The sequence below is a fragment of the Megalobrama amblycephala genome, linkage group LG2 (assembly GCF_018812025.1).
Source record: "Megalobrama amblycephala isolate DHTTF-2021 linkage group LG2, ASM1881202v1, whole genome shotgun sequence".
Taxonomy (NCBI): domain Eukaryota; kingdom Metazoa; phylum Chordata; class Actinopteri; order Cypriniformes; family Xenocyprididae; genus Megalobrama; species Megalobrama amblycephala.
In genome coordinates this window covers 48,436,619-48,451,717 of record NC_063045.1, presented here as the reverse complement: position 1 = coordinate 48,451,717, position 15,099 = coordinate 48,436,619, and the positions used below count along the sequence as shown (strand labels likewise).

Here is a 15,099-nt window from a genome sequence, read left to right as displayed (position 1 = left end):
ACTGACACCAGTACTGATACTGATGCCTCTATCTTTTTTCTCAATTTTAGCCATTATTAGTATTACCATTCAACTTTGCAGTATAATTGAAAACTATCAATTTTAACATTTAAGAGGCTTTAAAAACATAACTTTTAATTTAAGTGAACTTAAAACAATATTTACATGAACCCATTTTAAACCAAGATTTTTACCTGCCCTGCTAAAATGCACAAATTTTTTTATTGTTTTCATTGTTTTTGGCCCATGTAGCCTTGTAAACAGTGCTTTAATATTTTCAGGTAGGTCTAACAGGTAAATATACAGAAATTGAATAATCAAACACTGCACAGTCTTCACTGCATAAATAATAAATTGAATATAGATGAATCCTTATTAAAGATACAAAAGTTATTCAGTCAAGAGCAGTGAGTGATTTTCTCTTTGTCTTTTGTTCTTTGATTAACATTAACGACAGACAGCAGCAGGTTTATTAGGCTGCTGTCACTTTAAGACCTGATCTGACACACATCCTATTTTCACAACTCTTTACGTTCATTTAAAACTTTTTAACTCATTTAAGACTGTGCCTATGAGGATACTCAACAAAACAGGAATTTTGACATATTTTTGTGTTTTTTCCATTAAAGTCTGAAATGGCTTTCTGTGCGTGCGTTTCAAGTGTTTGTTCACAGAAAGTCGCTTCACAGACAGCGCGCCAGTACAGATTTGAGTTCTTTTTTTTTGTCTTATTGTGCTTGAATGGTTTAATAGCACTTGAATGAATGATAGAGTGATCATATACTGTAGCGCAGCCAAAGAATGATGGATGCTGCGTAAATATTTTTAATTAAACTGAAAAAATGAATTGCATGCTTTAATGTGTTAATTTTGACAGCCCCAATATATAACACATTTCTGTGTATATATAATTACCCTTTGCAGCATATAAATGAGGTTGCTCTTCTCTTTCAAGAAGTTCTCCTTTTCCCGCTGTGCCTGCTGGGTAATCTGGGTCGACTGCTTCTTCAGGGTAAGTAGCCTCTCCTATAATGCAAACCGTTTTTATGTACGGAAGGAAAAATACGATTATAAAAAGCTCTTTGTGCACACACAAACACTCCAAGTTAAAAACCGTCTACACACCTTGCGAGTGACAACAGATCTCTGATATTCAGCAATCTCTCTGAGGAGTTGCTGCATCTGCGTCTCTTTCTCTTCATCTTGGCAGCTCTCTTTTTCCAGCTGCTGAAACTCCAAATCTTCAAAACGCTTTGTTTCCACTTCCAAAGCTTCAGTGTCCTACCAAAAAAAAAAGTCAACAACACTTAGCATGAGGCAATAAATTGCAATTTTTTACATGGTGTAACTCCAAACTAAACTAACTGAACAATCAGCAATAATTCACAGGATTGCGCTAAACAGAAAAGTGACTAAAGGTCACATTCTCAGGAAATTTGGGTATGTTAAAACACACAGAGAAGGAAGGCCTACCAACAAGAACAAATGGTATTTCCAGAGCTGTTGCAGAGAGGAAAAAACACAACAGGAAGTGTTTGTGAGAGACAGACAGCAGAATAGTTGGCCGCACAGGAGGGCGCAGGTACGAGGGAGACCACGGTAACTGACTGACCCTGGATAGCTGATTCTGGAGCTGCTCCTTCAGTGCTTCAGGACAGGTGTCCAGCTGGGTCTTCTGCTCTGAGATCAGCTCAGCTAGCCTCTCTACTTTAACTCTCTCAGCCTCCAACAGGGCTTTGCCCTACAGCACAGCGGCGACGCGTATGGATGACGTACACATACAGAGCACACAGTGGTGAGATGGGCACAAATATGATGGACAAAGAAATAGAAAAAGTGCAAGGTTGGGTTAGAGCAAGGAAGAGGTAAACCGGAAAAAAAGGTAGGTAGATGTGACGTTGGTGGGTGTAATTCACTAATAATGCAGTACAAGTTTTCTTAAGTTTAAACTTGAAGAGCAAACGTATTCATGAATCATGATTTCTGTTTAAAAACGCTCACACACAAGTTTTACGTACGGTAGGTGAATGACACACTCTTATTTGGGTCATTCAGTGTCAACTCAACCAGAGGTAATTTTGATCTTTTTTTCTAATGAAAGAAATACGTAAATGAAGAAGAAAGCCAAAATATTAAATGCAATGGATGTATATTTACTGAGTAATCCACTATTTTGTATTTTGTATGCAATTATTTTAAACAAGATCCATTTCTAGTTTCAGTATTATTTGTTCTTCAGACATTCCGCTTTAAACACTATAAGTATCAGCTGTTTGAAAAGTTACCCACATTTGGTTTTTGACCATTGAAAATGGGTAAAATTCATCAATTTCAACATGAAGTCGCATTGGGATCCCCATATCTATTCAACTGAATCATATAGGAACTTAAAGATTAAGATTCCAAAAGAAAAGTTTATTAAGAATTAGAATCTAGAAGGATATTAAGATATCTTTAATACTTTTTTAGTTACAGGTATGCAAACTTTGGAAAAATAATATTTATGGCACTCAGACTGGTATATTCAATGCAATTGTGTTGAAAAAAAAAACATGATACATTTCTAGTTTCAACATTATTTGTTGTTCAGATATCCCTCTTTAAAAGAAAAAAGTTTCAGCTGTATGCCAAGTAACCCACATTTGGTTTTCGACCACTAAAAATGTGTACAACTGACCAATTTACTCATGGAGCCGCATTAAGATCTCCATATCTCTGGGATTGAACCATATAGGGCCTTAAAAATGAAGAAAACAAAAAAGTTTGTTAAGAACCAAAATCTTAAAGGATATTAAGAAATATCCTTGAGTTACAGGCATGCAAACTTGGGGCAATGACATACAGTGAGTCTCAAACACCATTGTTTCCTCCTTCTTATATAAATCTCATTTGTTTAAAAGACCTCCGAAGAACAGGCGAATCTCAACATAACACCGACTGTTACGTAACGGTCGGGGTGTACGCCCCCAATATTTGCATATGCCAGCCCATGTTCCCAACATTATGAAAGGCATTAGACAAGGGCAGGCATTAACGTCTGGATCTGTGCACAGCCGAATCATCAGACTAGGTAAGCAAGCAAGAACAATAGCGAAAAATGGCAGATGGAGCAATAATAACTGACATGATCCATGATACCATGATATTTTTACTGATATTTGTAAACTGTCTTTCTAAATGTTTTGTTAGCATGTTGCTAATGTACTGTTAAATGTGGTTAAAGTTACCATCGTTTCTTACTGTATTCACGGAGACAAGAGCCGTCGTTATTTTCATTATTAAACACTTGCAGTCTGTATAATTCATAAACACAACTTCATTCTTTATAAATCTCTCCAACAGTGTAGCATTAGCCAATAGCCACGGAGCATAGCCTCAAATTCATTCAGAATCAAATGTAAACAATATAACAGTATACAATACTCACATAATCCGATGCATGCATGCCGCATGCATGACGAACACTTTGTAAAGATCCATTTGAGGGCTATATTAGCTGTGTAAACTTTGTTTAGGCACTGTTTAAGGCAAGCGCGAGCTCCGTGGGCGGAGAGCACGAGAATTAAAGGGGCCGCGCAGCATAAATCGGCTCATATTTAATGATGCCCCAAAATAGGCAGTTAAAAAAATTAATAAAAAAAAATCTATGGGGTATTTTGAGCTGAAACTTCACAGACACATTCAGGGGACACCTTAGACTTATATTACATCTTGTAAAAAAACGTTCGATGGCACCTTTAATATTTTGGCTTTCATCACTATTTATGTTTGTCGTTGTACAGAAAAAAATATTAACACAATCAAAAATTTGAGCCGGGAAGTTTGGTTTGACATGGAATGACACATTTGCTTTTTTGGAGACTTCGCCCTGTAGTTTTGATATACTATATTCTATCTTTTCAAGCTGTACAAATACATTGTCACCTGATGTTTACCTGAGTTTGATTTCTTTGAGCATTTTTTTCCATGTTTCCCATTTTTGCGTTGAGCTGCTCCAGCATTTCTTTATCACTCTGTAGCTGAGTGACCTCTGCCTCCTGCTCACCATCTAAAAGAGCTCTTTCCACCTCCATCTAAAGAGAGATCAAGACAGTGCTTTTTGACTTTAGCGCCTCATTGTAGAACAGTGTTCTTGCTGTTAATTAGGGCTGCCCCTTATAGTCGACTAAATGTTAGTCGACCAAAATTTTATTAGTCGGTTAGTTGCTGAAAAAAAACTCCACAGGAAGTGGAGGAAATCCAGGAAATCCAAACATTCGCCTATCATCCATCGATCCCAAATATGGCTTATCATTTCAAATATATAAGTAGTAGCAACTTTATATGCTTGCTTGCTCTAATGTTAACCAAGATAAATGTGCGTTATTCTTAGGCACATATCCAAGTGTTTGTGCGGAGTATGGAAGCTAAAGTATAGCGTGCTTACTGCATGACATGGAGGCGCCGATGCAATCACTTTCATTTTTTCCCGATAATAGCGGAAACAACGTAAAATACTTTGTCATTTTTGGTCATACAGATAAGAGTAATGCATTATTCAAAACTACTTTTAAGGATCTACTTTTATTTGTGTAAACCCACAATAACAACAAAGCGTTGTGCTCTCCGTGAAATTGAAGCATGTCACAGACATAAATATATATATGTCTAGCTTTTCAACAACTCTCTGATAATATAAGCTGTATGAAAGGTGCATTTCTCTCTAAAAGCGCGTCCACTAGTGCAGAGATGGCGAGGCAGCATCATCAACTTCTTCTTTGCAGCTGACACTGGCTCAGAAAACACTAGTTTATTAACAAATAATTAAAATGTCTCCTTGCTATTTTCTCCAACACATTCATAATCATTACTTTTGCCGGTGCTTTGCGCAAGCTTTATGTTTGCGCTTGGGCCTGGAATAGGATATAAATCTCCCAGTTAAAATTAAAATTAAAACTGAAAACAAAACAATAAAAGTTCATTCAAAATATGAATACTATAATATTATATAAAAATAATACTAAAATAACACTGTTGCTGAATAAACAAATTTGATCTAGAGATCTGTCTATCAAAGACATTTACATTAATGCATTTGGCAAATGCTTTTATTTGAAACGGCTTGCGATTTCTGGGAATCAAGCCCATGAGCTTGGCGTTGCTAGCGCCACGCTCTACTGTTTGAGCTACAGGAACGCATATCAAACATGTTACCTCACTTTAAAGCTTCTCATTTAAGCACACACACCTCTCGGATAGACTCATCCATCTGTGTGTCTAGATCTCTGATCTTCTGTTCAAGTTCCTCGATGTTGTTAAGCACCTGAATCCTCTCCTCTTCTATACGTGTCACTTCTTGCCTCAGCTGCCTGTCTTCAGACACCTGCTTAAAAAAAAACACACACAAAAACATTAGAGATCAGACATACTTTAACAGACAATGCACTTTATAAAATGATTAATTTCAGTCCTGTATGATGATTGGGCGATTGAGTGTTTGTTCGGACCATCGTGACATTTTTAGGAAATTTTGCAGATTATTCTTGACTGATATAGCAAACACATAATCAAAATTACAGGAGGATCTGAAAAGATGGATTAAACACTCACAAATACAGACATTCAGACCTGACATGAGACTGAACTCTGAATTGAATATCCAGCTCCTCATGGATAGTTAACTTGGCCGTGCACAAGGTTTTTCAGTGACATCGCAGAGGAATGTAGCTCAGCAACAGATGCGAGACTACAGAGCCGCCTCTGTCTGATAATGGCGTCTGATCTCCATGCATTTGACATTTACCAGAAATATCCAGCAGCGGATGGATCTGTGCATATGTTTAAATGCAAACTGTGATCAACAATAGCAACTGTCACATGAGAGTTTATCAAGAAATATTGCTTGAGAGGAGAGGATAAATGTGGGAGAAATGATATGCAGATGAGATGCATTCTTTCCTTGCATTTCTGTGTTTCTTTCCAACAATTACCGTCACATGTGTCTTGAGCACATAGATGCACACAAATGCACAGCAAATCCACCGGGGAATAGAGTCATTTCCTGTTCCTCTCCTCTTGCAGGAGAGGCAATAACTGCCCCTCTCTCCTGAGAAAGTCTATTAAACTCAAACACACCATTATGTCATTTTAGGTATCCAATGGAAAAAAAACACTTCTTCCACATAGTCCCCATCTTGAGCTGGAACTGGCACCTTATGTGGTTAAAACACAGACGGAATCTGTTTTAAAACTCATTTCAGTGTCGGACTGCAAAGAGTGTGAGGTCAGCGTTTTGAAAGGTCAAAGTTCACTCTGTCGTGCTGTTTAGAAACAGACATCAACAGTGAGTGTGTCAGGTAAAAAGACTCCACAGCATTCCCAAACTGTTTTGCATACTTCAAATCCCAAAGGGATGCATACTTTCCACTGCATCATTAGTTCAATCAGGGATATTGAATACACAGCTGCTTTAGATTTGAACACACTAGAGATGATGGTATATACAGTAAGAATAAACATCACTGTGGCAAGAAATAACTATGCAGTTTGGAGGTGAAATTAATAGAAGAATGGATTTCATGAAGAAATGACTGGTCATTTTCAACTTTAAAACAAAGTTACTGTAAAAAAAAAAAAAACATTACAATATATTTTTTAATTGATTTTTTAAATCTGCATTTACTAAAGTTGCAACAAATACAATGATATATAACTATAATTTAAATAATATATACATTTCTTTCACATTACACTAATGAGAATTAGATTTTAGTGTTACATGATGAGAATTTAGTAATGGGGATAATATACTCATAATATACTTAATTATCTTAAGTACTCTACCTAATTATCCCAGAATTAAATAAAATAATAATAATTTACATCAATATTCATTACTGTACGGGTTAGTAAAAATCATGCTTTTTTATTTAGATTTTACTTTTTTTTTTATTTAATTTATATTTTAATTAATTTAGCATAGATTAAATTTGGTAAATAACCACAACACAAACACAAATTATTTTTCCTCACACACACACACACACACACACATACACACATATATATATATATATATATATATATATATATATATATATATATATATAACATTTATATGTAATTATTTCAATATACTGAGTTTTACACATTTCAAAATTCCATACTTTTCCCGACTCAAATTTCCAGACCTCCTTTCAAACAATTTTTTAGACCATATTTAACATAAATGGTTCATACAGCATTATTTTCAGTATTTTTGGTAAATAGTACAGTCATGTGTAATATTTTTGATTTTCTGTGGTTTTCAGTGGTTTTCTCAAAGTGATATATGCGCTTACACAATAATAAGAAACCTAAAACTCTTAACCTGCATGTATTCACCTCTGACACACATGACTTTGATAATGTAAAATTTACTTTTTTTCCTAATAATACGTATGTGTTGACCCAGACATGCTCTTGGATAGGTTTTGTGAGACCCAGAAAGTATTTTTGTGAGACCCAGAAAGGGTTAAGGCCAGAACACACCAAGCCGACGCCGACGAACTAGTGGAGACAAAAGCAGACTGCGGGGTTGGCTCACGTCGGCCAAGCAGCACATCAGTTCTGCGCCTACATGAGATGAAATGCCTTTCAGAAACAGCAGGCGGCAGTAGCTGAGCAGCCAATCAGAATGATCAGATGGCCCGACGGACCGACGAGCTCCAACGCCGATTCAAAATTTCGAATCGGCCGAAAAAAGGCAGAATAGGACCAACTTCAGCCGACGGTGCGGAACACACTGAGAAAATGTAGTCAGCCGACAAAGAAAAACTGCCCGACGGCCGACCGTCGGCTTGGTGTGTTCCTGCCTTTAGACATCAGTAATGGTACATGTAGATGCAAGATGCAGATGTTAAAAAAGTAAAAAACATTTTTTGTATTCAGGAAGATAAGTACATATTGCGCAGTGTCTCACCTTGCTGCGGAGGTGTGGAGAGGGTGAGGGAGCTGAGCTCCGTAGGCTGGTGGTGGGTGACTGGGGCCTGGTCTCCCTGTGTCCGCTGAGTCTGCGCTGTCTCTGGGTGAGGATCTCTGTCCGACCCTTACCCAGATACCCGCTATCCAGAGACACTGCTGCAGAGTCTGAGAACACAGATTCATCATCAGACACCTGCAGCTTTTCCAGCTCTCGGTTGATCTTCTGCAGGTCCGACACAGCTGAGACGCCCGAATCAGTCTCCATCCGGCACAGATCAGACCGGCCCAGCTCAGAGCACAGGGACAGGATGGTCTCAAGCCGTTGGCGCTCCTAGAGTGGAACGAAAAATAAAACAGTCTTAGGCTTCATTGATGATATGGATTTGTTTTATGTGAAAATGTGTTTTCAGGTTTTAAAAAAATCTTAAACCAAAACATTGCAATGCAAAACTAATATTTAAGATTCTGTTTATATAATTTGTAACCTAATATAATGCAAAATAGAAACATTTTCTCAGACTTTTGAAACATACTGTACCCGATACATTATATATTATAAACAAAACTGGCTGAGCTCAATAGTCTGAAGTTAAAGTGCCCATATTATGTTGTTTTAAAGGTTTCTAACTTTGTTTTGGAGGTCTCCTACAATAGGTTTACATGCATCCAAGGTCAAAAAACACTTTGATTTGCTCATAATATACACTGCACATCACCTAATTTCTTAAAAAGTCTGAAAATGGTCTGTTCAAATATACTGCCTCTCTAATACTCTCCTTTCCGTTAGCCTACTCTGCTCTGATTGGTCAGACGGTGCAGTCTGTTGTGATTGGTCTACCGCTTACAGCATGTGTCAGAAACGAAACGCCCATTACTATATCTGAATTTCAGCTCCAGAGACTTCCTCAGTACTTGATACAAAATGATGCGAAAAGTAATGATGGCAATTCCAGTCCGAATCCTCATCTTTTTCAAGTGCATTCAAAGTGGATTTTCAGCGCAGAAAATACGTCATGTTGACAACACAAACCAAACTCTTCCAGGCCTCAGCTACAACTACAGTGTTTGAGGGCGGGTCAAAGTAGACATTGTTCGACAGCAGCCAATGAATAACCTAGGCATTATGCTAATTTGTTACAAACCCATGTTACAGAAGTGAGACTGGAACTTTGAAACTTTGCAGACCTTTAACATTTACAAACAGCTATATTACACACTGAATGAAAGATATTATTCGAAAAAAGCATAATAGGGGAACTTTAATCTTTAAAATAATAGATTATACATAAAATGTGCTGTTTAGGTTTGTATCATACATGCCTTCTTAGCAGTGGGTTGTGGCCATGGAACGGAACTAATTTAGTTGCACAGACAAACAAACACACATGCCCCTGCGGTCAGATCAGATGGTTTGACTACAGTTGCAGTGCTTTTGCTCGGTTATCATGTGACCTTCTAGAGGCAACATTTCAAGTTCTCATAAAGGTCGAAAGCAAAAACTTATTTAAAGTGTGTTCACCAGCTGGTTCATACACACTTAAGGTTTTGGTTTAGCTGTGAATGTAAGTTCATTAAGTCTGAAGTGCATGAAAGAGTGTGAATAATCCAGCGAACCGCACTTATAATGCTCCAGGCCAAGAACACGGCACAGATCAAAGTCCTCTTGACACTTTCATGTCTCGCCGCTGTCTCAAAGGACACTTACTGAAACCAAAAGAGCTGGATTCAAGGCTGAGATTTATAGGGAATTAAAGTTTAAACAATATTTCACATTACTTATATTAACACAATAAACTCCCTCACTTTTTGATTTCTATGAACTTATGAATTTATGCTGATATACTTTAAAATGATCAGCATCATTTTTAGAGCCGTAGCTATAAAAGTAAGCTACAAATTGTGCCGGATGCAAAAGTACAATAAAACCTCTCTGATTTTAGTTATGCTACATATGCTATATGTTAGGTTGCTAATCAAATATATTTTATCTGAAATGGTATTTTAATAATAATATAATAAAATATAATATAATAAAAAACATTATTTCTACTTTTTTTATTATATAAACTACAAAAATTAATATAATGTGAAGAGGAATTAAAAGACAATAATGATATATATATATATATATATATATATATATATATATATATATATATAATAATAATATATACATAAAAAGTTAATAAAATTAATAATAATAATAATAATAATATCATGTGATGTGTGATTTAAAAGAAAATTCTGAAACCTCATTGAGACTCCCTGGATTCAAGTGTTTCTTTTGGATGAGTGCAGTTCTTCTTACCAGTCTTTCCACTTCCTGTTCTCGAAGTCTCTCATCTCTTTGTCTCTGATGATAATCTCTGAGCTCTTCTTTTCCACTGAGAGAACTGATACTGCCCCTTCTCGGCCCCATGCCAGGCCCCAGGCCTCCTTTACCAAATGACAGCCGCCTTTCTCCTACTCCTAGATCCAAACATGGAGCAGAGCCCACAGAGCAAAGGCTGGCCCTGCGAGAACTGCTGGTCACGTTGGCTATCACGGTCACATCTGGAGGTTTCTCCAAGGACGGAAGGCTGCGGCGTGGTTTGGTGGTACGTCGGGGTGGCAAAGAAAGCATTGGGGCGTCTCCTCGATACAACCTGGGCAGAGAGCGACTATGTCCCCCCAGGCCATTCAGGGAGCCGGTGGAGTATTTCCTTTGGCGGAGCGTTGGTTCAACACTAGACTCCCCATCTCGTGTTAGAAGCCTGCGTCCCAAGCGAGGGCTGGAGGGCATGCTGGCTGCACCGCTTGGACCTCGGCGAGATGAAGGAAGAGCATCGGTCATGTAGGAGGAAGAAGAGCCATTCCACATAGAAAGGAGTGAGTTGGCAGTGTTGGGATGTCGCCCCTCCGAAGGGTGGCAAAGCAACAGGTTGTCCTGTGATTGATGTCGGGCACGGGTTTGGCTCGGGACAGGACTTATAGGGCGCTCTGATTGGTGGGGTGATGGTGGCATGCTCAGGCTGCTGGAGGGTGTGTAAGGGGAGGGGACTCGTATAGAAAGTGGTGGACGGTCCTGTAGATAGGAAGAAGCCGACTGGGGACTGGGAGGTGGGGACAAAGTGAGGTAACCGCGGTCTGCAGTAGCCTTTAAGCTGGCCTCTAGAGCGGACTTCCTGCGCTGCAAGCTCTCCATCAACTCCTGAAGCTCTGCCTTGGAGCGTGTGCCACGAACACTGGATCCAACCAATGTGCCGCCATTGGAATGAAACTTTGTTGTGTCTGGGGGGAAAAAAGGTAATTTATGCCTGTGCACATTCAAACGTGGTGCCTAATGAAGGATCGAACCAGGTTTCAATCAATCATTCAATGCAAACTTAATTTGTTTTTGACTTCTCAAACCTCTCAATTCTTTTTCGTCAAGGCAGTGATTCTGTGACTAATGAGATTTGAGTGCCAGCGTTTGACGAAACTTTTTATTCTAGCTTCATGCATTCTATTTTATTAACACTTGAATGTGGGTAAGTTTCATTAAAAAGCAACATTTTGAGCAAAAAAATGTCTTTTTGTCAAAGACTACATCTGGATCAGATTCATTACGATGATTAAAACATAGATGGAGTAGATAAAGTCCATCATAGCACCCCCCAGCATATTACAGTGAAAACATGGAAAGCAGTAAAATTTCATCAATCGCAGGGAAAGAGTTCAATTTCAGTCTGTTCCTCACAAAAAGCTATCGTATGGCTTCATTTTTGATTCCTCATGATATGACCCCTTTAAGGTATAATATACACAAGGTCTTTACCCATAAATTCATCTGAGATCTAATGGTGGAAAGCTAAAGCCAAATGAAACATCTGGAGGCATGCAAATTTTAATGGAGACAGAAACTGCATCAGGGAAATGACAGAGCAGTTATGCACTTAACTGGAAATAATCAAGAGTTGTAACAGGACGAACCCTTGATGCAATCTTCTTGTACTAATACAAAAGCTCAATGTTTGGACAGGTTGTCATAGACACATTCACAAACAAGTCTGCAAAATCTGACAAAATAAACAGGGAAATCAGAAGTGTGTTCTGGCTAATTTTTAGGTTTTGCTTAAGTTCAAGGGTCATATGTGCTCAGCTGACTACAGCTTTCACATACAAATCTCAGCCCACACAAATATGAATGCCTTGGGTTTTAGGGGGGAAAGCGTTGTCTAAAAATGGAAGAACCAAAGCCAGAATGGGCTTGTACTTTCTGGCACTGGAGCAGAGGAAAGGGACTGGGTCAGAACTCCTCCGCAACCGGAGTGCGATTTGTGGGAGCAGTGGTGGTCTCCATCAGGAAACACACACACATTTAAGGACCACCTGCACTCCAGAATGTTTATCTGCGTTTTGGGTAGTAAATCATTTTAGCTAAGTGGTTGACCTGGAGCCATATGGATGGGATTTTACGTTGTCATTTATTTACAAGGTAACATGGTCATTTGTACAGCTGCGGCTACATGATGGTAAGATGACTGTTTGTATTAACTCAAGGTCTCTCAGCCAACACAAAGCTCACAGAGAAAGAGAAAGAGAAAAGTAGGGAAGAAAAGCAGAGGTGCCATTTTCCAGGAATACATTACACATTGGGTCCCATGACGTTTTTAAAGCATTTTGTTGTGAGATCTATTAGATAAGTCATAATGTAACATAAAATTAAGCTAGCATGAAATGTAGCTTTAAAACTAGCTTTTAAAAATGCATAACTAGTTTAAAATGCATAAAATGCCAGCATTTCCCCTAAATGATGTTTTTTTTTTTCAAGAATGCCAAAGTCTTGATCTTCTTGAATGTATCAATAATTTAAATCATACAATGTCAAAATTTGTCGAATTGACATTCCATTTATAAATTTACTATTTTTATATATACACCATTTTAATATTATAACAAAAGCATTCCATAAAATTAATTTATTAAGCTCCATCATTTAACCCTGTAAACAAACAAATACAACACATTTCTTCAACAACTATTTGGCCCTTGATTAGCTTAGCTGCTTCTGCACGAATTTAGGCAAAATTTGCAATTATGTTACTCATTACAGCATCCTTTTTTAAACATAATATATATTTTATTTAGGGTTTATTGCTATAATCACAAATTTACACAAATCTTGGTTTTAAACTGTATTTAGACACGTCTCAAGCCTCATTTAAAGGGTTAATTCTGTCATTAATTACTCACCCTCATGTCATTCCACACCCGTAAGACCTTCGTTCATCGTTGGAACACAAATTAAGATATTTTTCATAAAATTAAGTTTGAACCATTGTGCTCACGTAGAATATTTTAACAATGTCTTTAGTATCTTTCTGGACCTTGAAATTGGTGGTTAAATTGCTGTCTATGGAGGAGTCAGACAGCTCTTGGATTTCATCAAAAATATCTTAATTAATGACAGAATTTTCATTTTTGGGCGAATTAACCCTTTGAAATGAACAGAAAATAATAATATCTTATATAATATTTGACCTTTGGAGTTGACAATGAGCATTCTTAGAAGTTTAAGCAACTCCTTTCACTGACATTTTGTTTAGAAAAAGCTAACTATTAAAAGCTTAAGGCCTACTTTGTACCCTGTTCGTGGGAAATTACAGGTAATGTTGACTGGAAAGAAGAAAACAACATTGATTGAGACTGATGAGCATATTTGCATGTTTAACAAATAAGCAAACAAACACAAAAATAGCGCAGAAGAGCAGAACAGATGGCACTGAATTGCACTCTTCCTGTGTATAAAACAGTCTGTGGCATGATAATGGAGAGGACCAATTAGGCTGCAAGCAAGTGACTCTGTTTATGAAAAGACAGCAGAATGGAACCAAGACCAAGAGCTGACTGGGGGTAAGGTGGAGGAAGATGTCACTCACCCGTACTGAGAGACAGTGCGGGTCCTGCTGTCTTTTCTGGCAGCATGTTCTTCATGTGATTCGCCTCTTCTGGGTGGTTGAAACGGAAAAAAGATTTACCCAGACAAAGAGTGCACCCTGAGGAGAACCACAACACACACACATAGTCATTTTAACATAAAAACATTGTGCTGGCGTCCAAGGCAGTGGTAAGGAAATTAAGCTGTAATAAATCATTACCTCAGACTTACAAGCACACAAGAATGATACACATTCACAGTAGTATTAAAGTTATGACCAAATAAAGTTACATAAAATGACAAAGAGCTATGGTATTTTGAAGACAAAACTCTTTTCCCTCTTCGGGTCTTGAAATAAATTCAGCTCAATAAGACAGAAAGAGAAAGAGGGAAACAGCCTCTTGATTAAGTGAAAAAACAGATTCAGAAAGAGCTCAGATTTCAGATCCAGTTTGAAGTTTCTTCTAAAGCAAAGTCCACCGAGTCTTTCAGAAGACTTAAATCCACAAGACTGATTTTCCCCTTAAGTCTGGGGCACATCCTCTCTCTCCCCTTCTTTTTCTTTTCTTTCCCCCTCTCTCTTCACATTTTAATACTGATTTTATCTCCAGAAGTTGGCTTAAACTGAAAAAACCTCCTGGTGGCAATATCCTCAATTGGAAAAATTATTCATAAATAAAGAAAAAAAGTTTTTAAATAGTTAAATAACGGAAATTAGGGGTTTGTATCTAGTAATTATAATTAGCCCCTATATAAAACAAAAGAAGTCTATGGTATGTGAAAAGCAAGAAAAATATATTTAAATTAAAAAAAAAAAAAAATCAGCAGATTTGGGAAAAGTCTGAGGCACTCAATAACAAAACTCATTCAAACAGACACTAGCTATGTTTCCATCCAAAGTTGCGAATTAAACTTATGCGCAAAATACAAATATTGAATAAAACATTTGCAAACAAAGCAGTGTATTCATTCCATGTGTTCATGAGTACAAAATCGTCACTTCCTGGGAAATTGGTGCAAAATATCTAAATGGAAGTTTTCGTACATCATGAATGATTTGCACCTCAGAGTGCCCAGGCGAAATGCAATAAACTGTGTCATGATATCTTGCGTTCAGATGCCTGGTGTCTGGGAATGCAAACATGTGATACTTCTGGGAGATCATTATACCAAATCAACATTTGAGATGCTGTGCAATGAAACTGGTCCGCTGGTTAGTCCAGTTATCCAATCACATCCACTGTTGAGTCAAAGTTGCG

At 37.6% G+C, this 15,099-nt stretch overlaps 1 protein-coding gene across 1 annotated transcript in view; it reads right to left on the bottom strand.

The window, feature by feature from the left end:
- Positions 1–15,099, bottom strand: part of phldb2a (pleckstrin homology-like domain, family B, member 2a) — a 38,414-nt gene that overhangs the window by 8,977 nt on the left and 14,338 nt on the right. The window contains exons 4-11 of the mRNA XM_048181659.1: positions 13,842–13,958; positions 10,250–11,211; positions 7,940–8,272; positions 5,228–5,362; positions 3,936–4,073; positions 1,613–1,741; positions 1,126–1,281; positions 916–1,026 (exon numbers count right to left, since the gene is read on the bottom strand). Of these exons, the coding sequence (XP_048037616.1) occupies positions 916–1,026; positions 1,126–1,281; positions 1,613–1,741; positions 3,936–4,073; positions 5,228–5,362; positions 7,940–8,272; positions 10,250–11,211; positions 13,842–13,958 (2,081 nt within the window). The remainder of the gene's footprint in view (positions 1–915; positions 1,027–1,125; positions 1,282–1,612; positions 1,742–3,935; positions 4,074–5,227; positions 5,363–7,939; positions 8,273–10,249; positions 11,212–13,841; positions 13,959–15,099) is intronic.